This window comes from Etheostoma cragini, chromosome 16 (assembly GCF_013103735.1).
Source record: "Etheostoma cragini isolate CJK2018 chromosome 16, CSU_Ecrag_1.0, whole genome shotgun sequence".
NCBI classification, from domain to species: Eukaryota; Metazoa; Chordata; class Actinopteri; order Perciformes; family Percidae; genus Etheostoma; species Etheostoma cragini.
The window spans coordinates 7,102,500-7,120,116 of NC_048422.1; the positions used below are offsets into that span (position 1 = coordinate 7,102,500).

Sequence of the window (17,617 nt, forward strand, 5' to 3'; positions counted from 1 at the left end):
AAAGAGCATTGGGTTTTGAAAGAAGGTCAAGGCCATTTTAAGCTGCCAATTTTTGTGTTTTCTTCAAACGAAAAAAAAAAAAATCCCTTTTTGTGTCCTTCAGGTTGTTTAACAAGTTTGCACTTGGGATCACTTCTTCTCTGCGACAATTCAGATTGATTGTGTTTGGAATGTCTTGTTAAGTTTTTCTAAGAGTGTTCCTACTGCCACACTACAAATTATAATTTTAGAATTATTGAATAAAACACAAAAAAACATCAGCAACCAGCTGCTCTTGTTGGACCCTCTACATTGTATCATTTCATGAAAAAGATTAGTCTGTTACTACCAACACATCCTGCTAATTGGAATTTACTATAATTTAGCTGCCTTTGTAGGCTATTTTTCTGTATTTAGCCTACAAGTGGCAGACAAAAAAGGGGTAATAGCTTAGATGAAGTCAATGACACCATCAGATCCATAAAACAATCATTGTTTTTCTAACCTGTCAGCCTCAATGATCAAATCAGTGAATAGTATTTATGGTTAGGCTACTTGAGCCCTCCCAAAAATAATTATACAGTTTAATACACATTGTAGATGCGTAAATGTGGTAAAATGCTAAACTGCCATAATTTCGAAGAAGAAGAGTTTGCAGTCTGCAGTTCATGCAGCTGGGCGTAAGCGGGACCCCAAAGCGGAACGTCTGACCTTTCTGTTCAGGTAATAATTAATGTGACAGGACTGGTATGACGTCTAAGTTACACACTTAAGTGGAATTTGCTAGCTAGGTAGCGTTGAAAATGGACTTTGCTAAATGGTTGTCTTCCCTAAGTATTCACCAGCTAATATGTTAGCGATAACTGCTGCACTAGCTAAAGTTGCAGCGGGGCTAACACCTCAGCGGCTAACATTACATTACAGTAACAGTGGACAGGTGCAGCTCATTAACTCTCCTGCTCCACTTCCACCGGCTACTTTTACCTCGACTTTTGCCACTGTTGCCATTATTAGAATTTACTAGCCAAACCAAGATAGTAACATCTTTAGTTAACGTAACACTATCTTATACTAGCTTATACATTAAAACTTGTTGTTTTCTTTATTGCCACATGAGAAAACTAACGCTAGTTTTCCATTCTCGCTGAACACCATGGAGCCATGTTTACCTCGCGGAAGGCCCAGCTGGTCAGAGAGAGAGAGAGATAGGGAGAGAGAGAACTTCAAGAAGAGCACTAATGACTGTAAAAATGTTATCGTCACACATCTCAGCGCCGACACTCGCCGCCTTCAGCTATTTTAGAAGGTGAGTGAAGCTTATTTTTAACCCTTGGCAACACTGGTCTTTTGTTCTGCTGCAGAAAATAATCTGTGCTTGACTCACGTCCGCATCTGTCTTCTGCGTTTAGCAAACTTGTCGCTGTCCTTGGTTCTGAATCGTGGGTGTTATAAAATAGTTTGTATTATGTTATAAATGCACAGGCAGTGTGTTTTTTTTCTTTCTGTGGTGTGCTTTGTATTCATGAACGTTAGTTCTGGTGTGGTTCTGAATGCCATTGAACGCCAGGAGGCTTGATCATTTCTTCTTGTACAACAAGAGACTGAGACTATCTATCTGTACATCTTGTTGGTCATGCAGTTGTTTTCTGTGTGACCCCCCTCCGTGGAAATCTGAATGGTAATCAGAATTATTCTGGTGCTGACACTCCATTGTGTATAGATGTTGGGTTTTTGGCCTGGATTCAGCCTGGACTGGCTTAAATGAAACCAGGGAGAACGGCCGTTGGTCTAGTGCAAGCTAGTGATAACAAAGACAAATAGTAAGCCATGGCGCCACACTACTGTTCAATAATCTGTGGATGTTGGGGATGCTCTCTAGGAGAGAAATGTGGACTGACAAAAATCCTTTCAATCAACTGTGCAATCAAGTGATAACCATTAAATCACTAGTGTTTTATTGTATGAGTGGTTCATCCAGTTACCAGGCTACAATTCAGGCTATTTTATCTTGTTGTTGCTCTGTGAGTTGTCTTAAAACCCCTTTCAAAACAATGTGATCTACAAAAAAATGAATTGTGCATATGGGTTTATTAATTTCCAGACAGATATTTAACAATTTTGTAAAACCCCAGGATATGCAAAATGAGTCTGACAATGTTATAAGGGTACAACGCTAAATTAAACTGTTCATTTTTTGCCTCACTAGATAAAGAGCACTGTTAAATGTTGGCATTTGAAGAAAATAGGTAGCCTGGTTGACACCAGACCCTTCTCAGTTGGAAACGGGCCTGACTGGGTTCTTGGCCAGACTGACTTGCAGAGCAAATCTTAAATTTGCCGGACATTCGTCAGGGTTTCCCCAGGCTAGCAAATTGGTGCCGCAGAATCCTAAACTGACGCGTCAGATGATTTGTTACGTAGCACCATCTGAGAAGCTGTCATCAAAAACTGTTTGGAAAAGGGCAAGCACTTTGCAATATTTCTGAGACACGTAATTCTGCAGTAAAGATTCTTGCTTGATCTTGTGATATGGCGAGAATCTAGCTGCCGTGCAAAGTAAGCAGAAACATGCATGTAGGGAACACTGAAGGTACAGATTAAATTATTGGCACTTTATCAAAGATGTTTCATTAATATTAAAGTTACGAATATGTGTATTAACTTTCCCAAATTGACTGACAAACAAAACGGGGCACCACCCTGGAATCAGGGACCAGTAACTGAACTGTGAAAACAGTCACATTGGTGGTGTTCTCTTTGGAAATACAGATCTTAATTAATTTGATTAATTTATCTCAAATTTATAAAGTGAACGAGAAGGGTGACATTTCGAGCACTGACCTGTTCAACCAGCTGTTACTGCAACATATACACAAATAATTACAAACTGCTCTAAGTAAAATATAATTTATATACCTTCCAGATTATGAATTGCCAGTAATTGAATCTGTACCTTCCCCAATTACCAACATCCAGTTTGCATATGATTAAAAAACAACTTTTCTTTTTAAATTGCTAATTACTGTATGTAAATTAGAGCTGCAAATGCTGCTGCACGAATGACTCATTAAATTTGTAAAACGGCTTTATATACCATGATGTATACAGGAACACTGCTTTGGCCTAGAGGAGCAGAGACCATAAGTAAACCATTGCCAACATCAACTTGAACTTGTTAGCTATAAGCTATAAGTCAGCATAACATATAGTATGATAGCCACATCAGGTTAAACACATAGGGTCTGGTTCTAACTGAGAAAAGAGTTGTTTATGGTTACAAAAAATGATTACACTGCACAGCAATGTTTGAATTTTTAAAGTTGGTGCTATTGCCGAAGGCAAACACTAAGGCAAGTGCTACGACAGGTGTTTACAGAGGCTACAGTACTTACAGCAACATTATGTAACTTATGTAAGACACATGCACACAAAGTCCACTATGCAAGGTAGATGGTTGTTTTTAATTTATGTATTTCATGCTTCAAAAATGTCAGGGGAGGAAATTCATGATTGCATTCAGCCTTATCTTGAGAGCATCAAAATATCGAGCATACTGTTGTTTGATTTTACAATAAAATTGGTGAACTTTGAAGCTTAAAATTAAACATTGTAAGCACTCAGAGAGACTTTATCAGCGGGATGGTAGCGTGTGTGACCAGTGTAACAAAGATGACTGTTTTATTATTTATTCCTTTTACATTTTTCAAAGATTCAAGGCATCAGTTTTCTCCTGTACCCTTGCACGGTTTAGCCTTTGAAAGCATATAGGTTTTGAATAGCTGAGCCAGTTGTGATGATAGAGTTTTTTTGTAAGGTTGGATATGTCCTTCACTCAATAATTTTTTAGACTTGTTCACATTAATGCTTCTCTTTTGCTACTATTTCCAACTGTTTTGTTCATTTTTTATAATTTAGTCTTATGGCACCTTGACAACACCAGTTTTTTTTTGCGGCCCTTCTACATAACAGGTCAACTTGGTATTTGAGTTTAAATTTTTCGACTAAAGCGAGAAGTTCTTCTGATGCTGTGTAGGTGTTAGGATTCTCCTGAGATCCTGACTTTAAAAAAACCTGCTAAATCTGTACCTCAAGTATAGCGCTGGAAGTGGCGGTCATCCAGATGTAGCGTTTACTTCCTGGAGAAGGCAGTGAAATTCACTGTGCTTTTTGCTTCAACGTATGATATTATTACCCAGACACAATGCTGTTTGATTTTACGTAGTGGTTGATTTGGTCATAACGATGACGGACAGAACAGTTGGTGTCTACATGTAGAGCTCTGCACCGGTGGGATGCCACTAAACTGACACAAATATTTGCAATGCTCCAGTTTGAAAGCGCCATTAGTCTAGTTAGATATTCAAATGTCATGGTTTGTTGTTGTTAGTTACTAGTACATTAAGTCAACCTCGTACTGTGTTTGATAAAATCTCCAGAATTTTAGTCAACCAAAACTTGACCAAAACTCTGGGGATTTTAGTCCATAACTACTTTGGTATAATTTGAGTCAAAGAAAACTTAACAATTTCAGTTAAGGCTGGGCGATGTAGAGAAACACAATATCACATTGTTATTGTGACAATGTTGTAGGGTTGACCAGTGGTGCCTTAACAAAGTATTCAAACAATGAGAGCTTTGATAAATCATCATTAATGTGGACATAATGACTTAGTTGGTAAAGGCAAATAATAGAACTGCGAGAACGCTGTGGTGAAATTGCATCTCTTTACAGAGTTTTAAACCAGGACAAGATGTCAGGAAAGCGATATAATATCGCTATATTGTTAACCAGCCCTAATTTTCGTATAGTTTTAGTCAATAACACAACTAAGATTTTAGTCTTTTTTAGTCATCAGATTATATTGAACATTTCAATCAATCTAGTCTTGCAAAAGCAAATATTTTGTCATTTTAGTGAAACTTAATTTACACAGGATTGTATCAATATCTGCTGAAAACTACAGGTTATATGATTAAGAAATCAGCATAGTATTTACTTTGAGTCCTCCTGACTGTGCTATGGAAGTGCAGGTAAGGTTTTTTTAATATCCGCACCCACTCACTCCACCGTGTGTTCTATAACAAGGGAGGGGAACGGACTATTGCACGCAATGTTTCTGTAATTTATTAGTAACTTACTCGGAGCGCTGCTTTAACACTTTTTGACCAGCCCGCCAAACCTGCGATATATTTTGTAATTTACAGGTGTGCTGCCAGTGTACTCCTGGCATGGCATGTGCAGCACAGTACTTTTTTTTGGACATAAAGATGACAAGAAGCAGCCAATCCCCCCAGATTTTAGATTACCGCATGTAGGCCTGTCCCCAACTAAGAATTTACATTGTCGAATCAGAATCCTCAAGTCTTGCCTATTGTCGACCGATCGTCACATCATGTGGGACGGGGGGAACCATTAAATAGGGGCATTGACTGCACCAATGAAATATTCAGCTGTGATAAGGTTGTGTGTGTAGCACCTTTTGTATGAAAACCGATTAGGACATAGACATAAAGAGTAGCTTCTTACTGCATAAGTGGCGCAGGCGTGGAGAAAATGAATCAAAAGTTGTTTGGAGCATGCACACGCGTGTCACCCAGACAGTCAGCAGCTGGCATGCACCCTCGGTGACGAGAAGCAGAGCACACACAGCAAAAGTCTGTCCTGCTGCTAGGACACTCGAATTCTTTTACAATCCACCTGTCAAAATGTTATTCCGCCTAATCACAAAGCAGCATACAACACTGCGGCTTGCTGGTCTGGTGTGTAGAATTTGGTGATTATTGGAGCAGACGGATCATGCTGTTGGCTGCACGCTGGATCACGGCTGTGCTCCTGTATTGGGCGGTGGCACACGACTTGCATTTTACGTTGCATAATCTTTGACTATGTCAAAGTGCACCCACACGTAACATGTTCTTTTCCCAGACATTTTCAGTTAAAGATTTAATTCCCTACCGCCAAGATGCTCCCCCATCAATCACAGATCAGGGTTAGACTAGACTCAGCCTGGATTGGCTTAAATGAAACTGGGGAGAACAGGCAGTATATCCAGTGCAAGCCAGTGATAACAAAGACAAATAGCAATCCACGGCGCCAATGGAGTTACTACCATCCAATGATCAGTGGGCGTTTGAGATACTCCAGGAGAGGACATGGGGACTGACAAAAATCCTTTCAATCGACTGTGCAATCAAGTGATAGCGATTAAATCACTTTCTGTGGGACGTTGTCATTGTGTGACTGGTTCATCCATCTTACGCTCATTCGAATGTCTGTTGGTGGTTTTGTGGGCGCACAAATGTACGTGTGGCTGTGCTCCAAGCCTCTAAGGCAGGTTTTATGGCTCTCTGGGAAACAATGTAAGGCATGCTGTATGAAAGCTCCATTTTCTCACTGCAAAGTGGTTTCAACATGGTCGCTGTGAAGCCCTAAGCTTCATCCTAAATTTTATGGACACAATTTTCAATGTTTAAAATGCAAATGACATGAGGTGCAATATCTCCAGTGAATTGTATTAAAACTAAAAATAAATGTTATAAATCAACAAATAATAATGTAATTTATGTATTTAATATAATTATACTGTAAGAAATCTTCGTCAAATGCTTAAAGAGCACTTTGTCATTTATCTTCACACTGTCAATATAGAGTAGTAATTTTTATATGACATATTAAGCAATGCCACAATTTACCAATAGTATAAATAAGATACGATAAAAGCCTATTGAAAATATTGTAATTGACTTTGACTTTCAAACGTTGCTGTGAAATATGCATGTGAAAAAGGTCAGATATCCGTAGGCAGAACCATGTTTCTTTGGAGCCCTAGCAAAACCATTCTGTGTGAACCAAAACAAGTGAACGGCACACCTGTTTTACAGGTCTGTTACAAGGAAAATATTGTGTCTGGTTGTTTCAAATACCTTAGTCAAGTAAGATTTGACCTTTAGCAATGCATTTTGATTCTGAGCCAGCAAGTAAGCTGCACCTATTGCCAGTGTTGCTATGACCATAGTCTTTTTTGTGAACACAAGTTTGGAGGAAGGTGTTTGCTCTGCAGTTTGACTGTGCTGCATTGCTTCGTGCTCATCCTGCGTCAGGGTCATTGGGCAGAGTTCAGCCAGTACTTCCAGGGCTGCTCGCTGACCAGCTTGTACAGCACCACTCATGTATCCACACCACAGGGTGGCTGTCTCTGTGCCCGCCCAGTGGATCCTGCAAATCAAAGAAAATCAGTTAGCTGTATACTAAACACTAAGCACTGTTGCTGTTTGAATACATATTCATGTTATCCTCTTACTGAAGTAGTTTCATCCCTTTTACCACATTTATATAGCCTCTTAAGACAATAACCCTCAGTTATCAGTTTAAATGTGTGAAGCTGTGGACTAGAGGATTTTTATTTTGACAAACTGATACAGTTTTCCCTCTGTTAGCTTTGACTCTCCATGTCTCTGTACATACTCAGCAAATGAGGTTTAGCCTGTTCAACCCTGTAGGGGTTGCTTTCTAGAAAAGCACAAGGATGACTTGTGTACTTCTGCTCCATGTTATAAACACTATGTCAAAGATTTCTTAGAAACCTGTTAGTTGTTGTTTTCTCAGAGCTCCAGTCCATTGGTTATCAGGCCAAGACTAAAGAGACTAGTAAAGAGATCATTCCTTGGTCCGAGAAACCACTTCACAGCACTGTAACAATGTGGGGAAAAAGGAGAAAACTGTACTGCTAGTTTAGCAAAAAGTAAAGGCCGCTGTTCTAGGATACAGACGGAGGGGCTGGTCTTTTGGCTAGTTTTTATTCTGGTTGGGAGTTGGGGCCGAGCCAAAGCCCACCTTGAATGATGTGCCCTTTTAATGTTAGCCCTCCATGGGCTACTCTTCCTGTTGAGGACAGAGAAGCAGAGGTCATAACAAAAGAATATGAATATGAATATGAAAGATTCCTAGCTTCTGTCCTCATCTGACTACCCTGGACCCTCCAATAGATGTGATCAAATGTGATAGCATGCTCTAAAAGAATAGATGGACACTTTGATTGGGTGATGTTTACTGTACAGAAAGTACCAATTTCTTCAAGTCAGTTATTCAGTAGCTAGTGTTATTGTATTGAATGCTTCTGAATCTGTTTGCCTTAAGGCAACATGCTAACAATGTGGAGAGCATATGGAGAGAGAGAGACTAAAAGAAGTGTGTAGGGGAGTATAAAGTTAGAGGCAACGTTATGTTCCACTAATTCACCATTCAAGGGATAGTGTTCGCTTATAGCAGATTACTGCTCTTTTATTTACCAGCCCATCATCCTTGCTTCAAGGCTCCTCTACTTTACCAGCCCCAAACTCTGTACATCCATCAGAGGAAAGGAGAAGGGCTCCCTTTTAGCACCTTTTAATCTGGCCAGGATCCTTGATGATTAATGTAGGTTATCTGAACTGCAGAGTTAGGCCAGGATCAGATAGAGCGTGTTTTATCAGCCTGGGGTTGCTTTTTGTAATTATTTTCAATGAGAATTGAGCATTTTGCTCGCTGCTTTTGAGTTGCTGATCTTTTGCCTTGTTAAGCTTTTGCAGTTGCGCTCTAAACGCCTCAAGTTTAAAAAACTTCAGAGTGGAAAACCCGTAATGTCATTTAACTTCACAGCAAAGTAACCATTGACTGAGGACGGGTGATTCGGTGGTTGCCTAGAAAGATGTATTCTTCAGGAGTCAGGAGTGAACACAGGATCAGTGTGTGCCAAAGTTGCAGTGAGAAATGTTCAGGAACAGGAAGAGATGCTACTTTAGAGAGGCTTCGTTAGAGTTTCATCAGTAGAATATCCCAAAAGAAGCCCTCAGAATATAAGACCTTTTAGCAACATGTTAACAAACTTGGAGTTGGTAATGCACACCACCTGCCACTGAGAGGTCATGGGGTGTGCGGGTGTAAGACCTTGTAACACATGGTTATACACTTTTGTTTTAGGGGCTCTCTAACATAGTCATACAGCAGTGACTCAACTAAGAGTGCAACAAAGCCAATGTTCACTGAGGAACCATATTCAAATGACAATGAAAAAGGAGAGCAATGTATTCACTGAGTATGGTAATAAAAATTGAAACAGGTTTATAGGGAGAAATCAATCAGCACAACCATTACAGTGACATGCATAGCAGGTGGCAGTAAACGGTATAATGATCAGAAGGATTATACTGAGAAGAGCTTGTCAGATTAAAAAAAACACTTTGTGGTCTTGATTGAACTTGATTGGTGTCTTGTTTAAATAGGTGGTTATAAGATGAGTTAAAGAGTGCACAGTTTTCTGTCTCCCCCAATGAGGAATTTTAAGTAATGAAAACAACACTGTCAGCGCAACCACATGACATAGCCTTCCCTGATTGCGCACGCGCCCTCACCCCTCCTCCACACAGTTGCTAGTAGCCAAGGAGGACATAGACGATCAAACAAACATGATGAACTCTTCAGAATAACTAATTATCTTAACTTGAATTTCTGCGCAGGAATGTCATTGGACGACAAAATCTTCTGAACAGCCATACTGAGAAATACAGAGAGAGTTGTGCACTTAAGCTTTAAAGGCACCCATAGAACTTATGCAATTCTTTGTTTTTGGAAAACTGTTGAGAAAGATAAAGCATGTGAACATGGTGGACTACCTTAAAAGTCTCAAACATTGAGGATTTTCTGAATGCATAAGTGTAGAATTAATCCCATCTGTAAAACCAAGAATAAAGATAAAAGAATCCCTCTGAGCTAGTGGGATATCATTTGACCTCCACTGTATACAAACTGTTCTGCTGTGTTAAATTTTATCACATTTCCCAATGGGCTGAGTCAGATACTATAACAGCAGATGAAAAAAATGGATTTAGAAAGGAACCGGTCTACATTGTCACCCTAAGTAAAATACAGACTGTAGGATGATTAAACTTTCTTTCTATTCCATCATGAACCATGAGCAATTGATCAAAGTGACTAAAAGCATTTTCTGAAATGAACTGGTATTACTTATTCTTAAATATAATGATATGCCTGTATGTTGAAAAATGAAGTGTTGCATAAACTGTCTGACAGACAAAATGGTAGTTAATAGTTGAGAGACACAAGGCTTCATTTTATCCCTCTTGCTTCTATGCTTTTACATTCTCTAATGCAGTATGTCCAGTGTGTCCTTTAGTATATAGTAGTAGTACACTGACGTGTGCATATTAGCTATACATTTCCCCTTTTAGCCTGGTTGTCTTTAAAGATATTGTGCGTAGTTTCTAACTCCCCCAGGAGGAATTCTAAGTAATGGCAACAACAATATCGGCACGTCCACATGATACAAGCCTTACGGGATCACGCGCACACCCCTATACCCTCCTCAAGGCAGTTGCTAGTAGCCAACGAGGAAAGGGGGACTAAAAATAAAAGATGGAGTCTTCAGAAGAGGTAATCATCTTCACTCAAATTTCTGCGTGGAAGAGTCACCGGACAAAAGAATCTTCTTAACATAGCAATAGTGACAAATGCAGAGAGAGTTGTGTGGAGCTGACAGCCTTGTATCAACTCGTTTGGAAATGGCTTGAATGTAACGGACATTTGTTAATATCAAAAAGTTACGCACTAAAGCTTTAAATTCTGAACCGGATTTGTAGTTAAATATAACTAAATATTTCTATATAACTAGTCTAAATCTAGAGCAGCACCTGTAATTTTTATGACAACAAAGCAACTATATAAACTCACTAATAGCTCACTGGAAACAGTCTAAAATGTCAATAAAATAAATAGTATTCCTGACATTCTGAGTGAAGTTTAGAAAGAATGAAGATTAAAGAGATTTGTCGTAGGCATCAGTCAGTATCATGAAGGTTGTTCATCCTAGCCACTGTCCTCCCTCTGCGCCGATCTGAAGATGTCTCATCATCTCTTTTAATGGGAAGACGAGAAGGAAACCTATGGGTGACATCACAGAAATTGCTCCGTATTTTAAACAGTCTGTGAGGAGCAATGCAGGACACTCCATTTATAAATATAGCATTTTAAATGCTACATTATCAGCAACTAGTCTTAGGGTTACTTAAGAGGCAACACGGCTTTGTGTTCTCTAATAAATATTTCATGCAGTTAACATACCAGACATAATTTAGTTTGAATGAAAACGCCTGGTGTTCTTCTCCATTGTTTTTGGAAGAAGAAAATTACGGGAGTAACTTTAAAACAGCTTTAAAAGTGACTTTTCTTTTCTTTCTTTTTTTTTTAAATAGGTGCGTGAGTTGGATTTAATTTATTCCTATGTGAAGTGTGGTTTACAAAGATTTAGAAAATTGTTAAATTTAAGAATGGAATTTGGTGTGGTGTTTTGTTACCTTGTAGAGCTATATTAAAAAGGGGAAATTAGTTTGGTTTTTCTTTTAGTAATTTGCAAAATAGTTTTAAAAAACAGATAATATTTGGATACTGCCTGAATAAACGTGATATTTTTTACTATATATATAAAGTGTTTTCTCTATGTTATGTTGATGCCGACCTGCCACGGTACAATTTCTGCCGTCATGGTATAGGGCAGACACACAACAGGGTTTCCGCTATGTACACAATGCACCCGCACTCCTTCAGCTGTTTATGAAAAGTCCTAAAGTTGTAATTATACCCCTCTGCAGAGCTGTCTGCTCCACTGAACTCAAGCAAACTGTCACCCGCCGTCTCTCCTTGAGCAACTGGAACAGTGACAGGGCGTCATCACTCTCAAAGTCATGGCAACCAAGTAAACAGGGCGATTACTTGTCCATCAATCTTAGGCAAAGTGACAAACGGGGGTCACGTGGGTCCCGTGAAATATGACAGCTACAGTTTATTGGAAAATAGCATTGTGGACACTGAATTTACTGTTTATCGGACCCCAGATGAGACAAGAAGCTAACGTTAGCGAACGCAGCGGTCCCTCTGCCTCCCAGCTGTAGGAGACGCGTTATTCCTCCGACGTTAGTGAGGGTTAGGGTTTGGACGCTGAGGACAAATAGAGGCTAGAGTTCGAATGCAGAATTAACAAAAGGTTTAATGAAACCGCATGATGAAAATGATATGACAAAGACAGTAAGACAAAAAAACAACAACACTGCAGGTGACAGTGGTCTGGACGAGATGTTCCTTCTTCAGAGACATATTGAAGACACACATATATTCCCTGCTTCTGGGGCAGGTTCCTTTTCACCTGGTGTATTTAAACCCATTGTCATTTGTCTGTCGTTGGCATGGTAACATGTTGAGTGCATCTCAGTGGCTGTCTTGCTGCATGAGAAAAGTACCGCTAACAAAGTTAGCTCTAACATGCATGTTGGGGGTTCCTCCCGGACAGAGATCAAAAGCTATCCTGTGAGGGTCAGTTTTACCTTACTCTTACAGAGATAAACATTTCTATTGTTCTTTAGTCTCAACACAGCAGGGGTGGCTCCCAAATGGCTGGAACAGTAGTTACCCATACTGTGGGGCAAATGTGTTTTTTCCAAATGTTAAATGCCAGACGGGACCAGATCAACAACTTTTACAAGGTTGGGTTGGTGTTAAGCAGTGGAATGCTATTTAAGACTAGATCAGTATTGAATCAATCTGGCTGCAGAGTAGGCCTATACATAAAACAGAAGTACATTGTCTACAGAACATTGTTTTTAACTTTTTAAATACAACAGAGGCGAAAAAGAAAAACTGCACGCTGTTTTCAGTAACATTAATTACTAAAAACAGCCCTGGTGTTTCAGGATGAGGAGCAGAGTTGTTGCTGCCCTTCAGCGAAGGACTAATCCTGAAATAGCTGAATGGTTGCAAACTTATCAGTTAGGTGCCATAACTAGACTTATGGCACATAATTTTCCCTCTCTACACTGTTTTCTGAAAGAGTAAAATAAAGAAACCTGATACTGTTGCACAAAACAAAGTTCATATAAAACTAATACCCGAGTTTTAAAACATTTTAAATGTATTCTCTTTCACTTTGTATCAGGGGCTGAATGAACTAATCGTTCTCTGTTGGTAGTGTCCATACAATGTGAGGAACGGCACAGACAAACAAATTTTTAGTTTTGAAAACAAAGCAACTCTTGAGTCATTGCAGTTTATTCAGCATGCGTTTGGGAGCAGCTGGGAGGAGGCCTCGGGGAAGACCCAGGACTAAGTGGAGGGATTAAATCTCCTACCTGGCCTGGGAACGCCTCGGGATCCCCCAATCGGAGCTGGTTAATGTGGCTCGGGAAAGGGAAGTTTGGGGGCTCCTGCTGGAGCTGCTCCTCCCGCGACCCAATACCGGATTAGTGGACGAAGATGGACGGATGGCATTTGGGAGTTGTTAACTTAGTAAAGCACGAACCCATTGGGGTTAGCCTTTCTTTCCTTTTTCATTCTTGTGTCTACTCTTTGTTACCACACCAGTAGTCAATGGCCTCCTATGTAAAATAAAATAAAATAAAAATAAAAAATCTCACATACTGAGTACTGAGGCATAGTATATCCACTAGGGCTGGGACGATATGCTTTTGATACATGGGTGCTGATTCAATTTGTATTGCGTTTTTCATTTATTGCTTATCTAGAAGTACTGCTATACGATAGTATTGAGTTTTGCAATTGTAATATATTATATTTGTATATCACATTTGTACTTGTTTACAAAAAATAATGCACATTACATGTCCGTCAGTCTGACATTTAATTAATTTGTATAGAAGTACATAACTTGTATTTTCTGCTTGTGGTCTGTTTAGCTGGAAACGGATATGATGTAGTCAACGGTACCATATAAACAGTAAATATTTGAGTTAATCATTGGTAAAAAAATAAATAAGAAATATCTATTCTGGAAAGGAATCGATTTTAAACGTGTCGAAATAAATCATGATACATACGTGAATTTATTTTCCCCCAACCCTAATATCCACCTTGGACTACTACTGGTGTTATAAAAACAACTGTGGTCAATATTAAGATATATATATATACTAACCCAAACCAAATCTCATGATCTACGACACTCCGTCACCCTGGAGTCCACCGCGCTGGTAATTACATTATGTTTGAAGCACCGGCAGCATTTCTGTCCACCAAGCATGGGCTTGTCCTCATCACACGTGCTGGATTTGTGTCACGGTCACAACATGTCCTTGAGGATCCATTTTCTATATGGGGTAGGAATGCGGATAAGGGCTACCGCCCCATACCGCTGTTTGAGTCACGTTATGTAATGAGCTTTCTCCGCTCCCCACGGACTTAATGTCATTATGAAAATGCATTACCTGCGTCCTCCTCCCCCACCTCCTGTTCTCATTCGTTCAGCTCCATCCCTGAACAGGCAATAAGAAATGGATAATAGGACGTTTTCCTATGAGAACACCACTGCTGTTGACCTTCTGCCATTTCGTTAGAACTGGACTAATGTGTATCACCGAAGGCATAATCACTCCCACGACTCATGTCAATGATCTGTAGGCATTGTTTGCCAGTGAGTAATACCTGGTTGGGTAAAGTGCACACATTTTTTTCTAAGGTATAAAAATAGCAAGATCATCCAGCAACCACAATTAATATATCTCATACTGTCATCTAGTGTACAATGATACAATTTACTGAACTATAAACTCAAAACTTTAGCTCTTAAAAAGATTGATATCAACAATTTAGAAACTGTCCCACCGGTTGGCTGAACTACATTCCTGAACCCCCCCCTCCCTAAGTCTAGGAGGAAGGAAAGGTGTGACACTGTGGTGTATTTGTCATCATTGGGGGGATTACCTGCCACATGGCTTCCTCAGGCTCGGGTGGTAATATGTTAGCAGACCTGGTGCCATGACATTAACAGGGCAGCCCCCGCTGTAGGCTTCCTTAGCCCAATCCTGTAAAGCAGAACAGTAAAATGACTTAACATTTTAGTATTTCATAACATAGGCCAAAAGCATGGCAAACTGAATCTAATATTATCCCATTATATACCCATTAAAGAATTGTATGTATTTATCACATTGCTTTATTCTAACATGTAGTTAAATGTAAAAGTAAATGTAAGTAAAAGTTTAAGCTGCCTTGCCAACATCTCTTTTAAAATGTTGATGCAGATGAGTGGAATGAAATCCTTTAGCTGGTCATAAAAATCAAGTACAGAAATAATTAGTAGACACATAATAAGGAACTCACTGATACCCATTGCCTACTATGATAAATATGTCCCCCAGGCCTTACCATCAATTTATCAACTTTGTTGTCTTCACCCAGCTATGAGTTGTTGTTGTTGTTGTTGTTGTTGTTGTTATTCTATATTATTATGTTCCCATTGAGTCTTAACAAAAGTGAAATTGTGATGTCTCCCTTAACATCCCTCCCCCTAATTTCCTAAGGACAATTTTTTGTTTTAATTCTGTCACCAGTGAAGTAGTTCGGGGACTCTCTGCATGACTAATGTGCTGTTTCACAATCGTCCTGTGTGTGCTGTGCATCATTCAATCATTTAAAGTAGCTATTTTGTATAAATGCGACGCATGGGCATGTAAATGGACTGCATTTATAAATCACCTTTTCTTACCTCACTGGACGAAGACCTTTTACAATTTGTCTCTCATGTACAGTAGATATGTTTACATGGTCAGTCTTGTTTTGGTCAGGATAATGTTATAAGCATATGTGGTCCACATAGCACGGTTAATGTGGTTTAACAGTTGCATTACTGGAATAAAAATGTTGAGGTAATAAAAATGTGACAATCACAGTAATCGCAATAAGTCTTTCCTTAACCCACGTTGGTATGGACGCTCACTTAGGAAATCCTCCTGTGGGTTGTATCAGAGGGTAGGAACAAACCACCTATGGTATTGTATGGGTTGGAAGACTTGTTGCCTACTCTGTTACTCTATGAATAAATCAATTGGATTCAGTTTTTCTGACAGATATGAAAGCTTTTGCAACACAAAATAGCTTTCCTCTCTGGAATCCAAACCATGAATTTTGGCACAAAAAAAATTCTGCCCTGAAACCAAATTATTGTTTTATTACATTAGACATCTGCCTCTGAGCTCCTTACTTTCTCTTCATAGTGGAGGAAAGATGCAGCTTCAGGACCTAGGTATTTGACCAGACTGGAAATCACAGCTTTTCTTCTCTCCCCATCCTGCAAACAAAAGAAAATGTTGGTTCCAACATGGTACTTTACACTTGCTCATCACTCAGAAATATAACAGCACGATGCAAAAATATGAATGCAAATTCAAGAAACCAATCCCAGCTGGACAAAGGAAGCAGCAGTCAATTTGAATAACTCGAGCGTGGTCAGCACATGCTCCTGGTTGGAATAGTTCACATGGTGAGTTATGTACAGAGCAGCTGAGGCCTAAGGACCAAAATTACAGATCACCATAAAACATGCTGACAGATGTTGCAAAACTGTCTAAGATTCCTTATCTGCATGTCACTTTACCTTCGCTCTCAGCACACCAATAATTTGAAGCAGACATTTAATACACTCCTTACAGAATTGCACCAAACACTAATACTGAAACACCTCTCCCTTCTCATTAGATCAGAACCCCAAAGGGGTGTTCACTTAGTGCGTGACTTGGCCCCCCCCCCCCCCCCTCCTCCACACTGTCACATAATGACAACCACACATACGCAATTTTAGGCATTACATTAATGATATTTAATATTTAATCCTTGTCTCCTATATAAGTGCATTGCATTTTTTTAAATAACGGTATTGAAACTGATGTTGTTACTATTTTTTAAGACCCTGCGGAAACGCTGTTGGATGCTGTCCTCCTCTACTACTCTTTCTTCAATACCGAACAAATCTATCTCTTTCTCTCCCTGACAAAGCCTTTCTTGAGCAGCACTGGTTAAAGCTTATAGATATGTTTATATGTACAGTGGTGTGAAAAAGTGTTTGCCCCCTTCCTCATTTCCTGTTCCTTTGCATGTATGTCACACTTAAGTGTTTCGGAACATCAAACCAATTTAAACAATAGTCAAGGACAACACAAGTAAACACAAAATGCAATTTGTAAATGAAGGTGTTTATTATTAAAGGTGAAACAAAATCCTAACCATCATGGCCCTGTGTGAAAAAGTGATTGCCCCCCTTGTGTAAAACATACTATAACTGTTGTTGTCCACACCTGAGTTCAATTTCCTAGCCACACCCAGACCTGATTATTGCCACACCTGTTCAAAATCAAGGCATCACTTAAATAGGAGCTGCTTGACACAGTAAGGTCCACCAGAAGATCCTTAAAAGCTACACATCATGCCGAGACCCAAAGTAATTCAGGAACAATTGAGAAAGAAAGTAATTGAGATCTATCAGTCTGGAAAGGGTTATAAAGCCATTTACAAAGCTTTGGGAATCCAGCGAACCAACGTGAGAGCCATTATCCACAAATGGCAAAGACATGGAACAGTGGTGAACCTTCCAAGGAGTGGCCGGCCGCCCAAAATTACCCCAAGAGTGCAGCGACGACTCATCCAAGAGGTCACAAGAGACCCCACAACAACGTCCAAAGAACTGCAGGCCTCACTTGCCTCAGTTAAGGTCAGCGTTCACGCCTCCACCATCAAGAAAAGACTGGGCAAAAATGGCCTGCATGGCAGAGTTCCAAGGAGAAAACCACTGCTGAGCAAAAAGAA

General features: G+C 39.6%; 2 protein-coding genes across 2 annotated transcripts in view; one reads left to right on the forward strand and one right to left on the reverse strand.

The window, feature by feature from the left end:
- The first annotated feature begins 1,050 nt into the window (after nucleotides 1–1,050).
- vsig8a (V-set and immunoglobulin domain containing 8a) overlaps nucleotides 1,051–17,617 on the forward strand; it is a 69,196-nt gene continuing 52,629 nt past the window's right edge. Inside the window, exon 1 of the mRNA XM_034896638.1 lies at nucleotides 1,051–1,285. Within this exon, the coding sequence (XP_034752529.1) occupies nucleotides 1,218–1,285 (68 nt within the window). The 5' untranslated portion in view covers nucleotides 1,051–1,217. The remainder of the gene's footprint in view (nucleotides 1,286–17,617) is intronic.
- The window catches only part of si:ch211-127i16.2 (probable flavin-containing monoamine oxidase A), a 39,473-nt gene continuing 28,652 nt past the window's right edge, over nucleotides 6,797–17,617 (reverse strand). The window contains exons 10-12 of the mRNA XM_034896637.1: nucleotides 16,020–16,106; nucleotides 14,741–14,841; nucleotides 6,797–7,195 (exon numbers count right to left, since the gene is read on the reverse strand). Of these exons, the coding sequence (XP_034752528.1) occupies nucleotides 6,856–7,195; nucleotides 14,741–14,841; nucleotides 16,020–16,106 (528 nt within the window). The 3' untranslated portion in view covers nucleotides 6,797–6,855. The remainder of the gene's footprint in view (nucleotides 7,196–14,740; nucleotides 14,842–16,019; nucleotides 16,107–17,617) is intronic.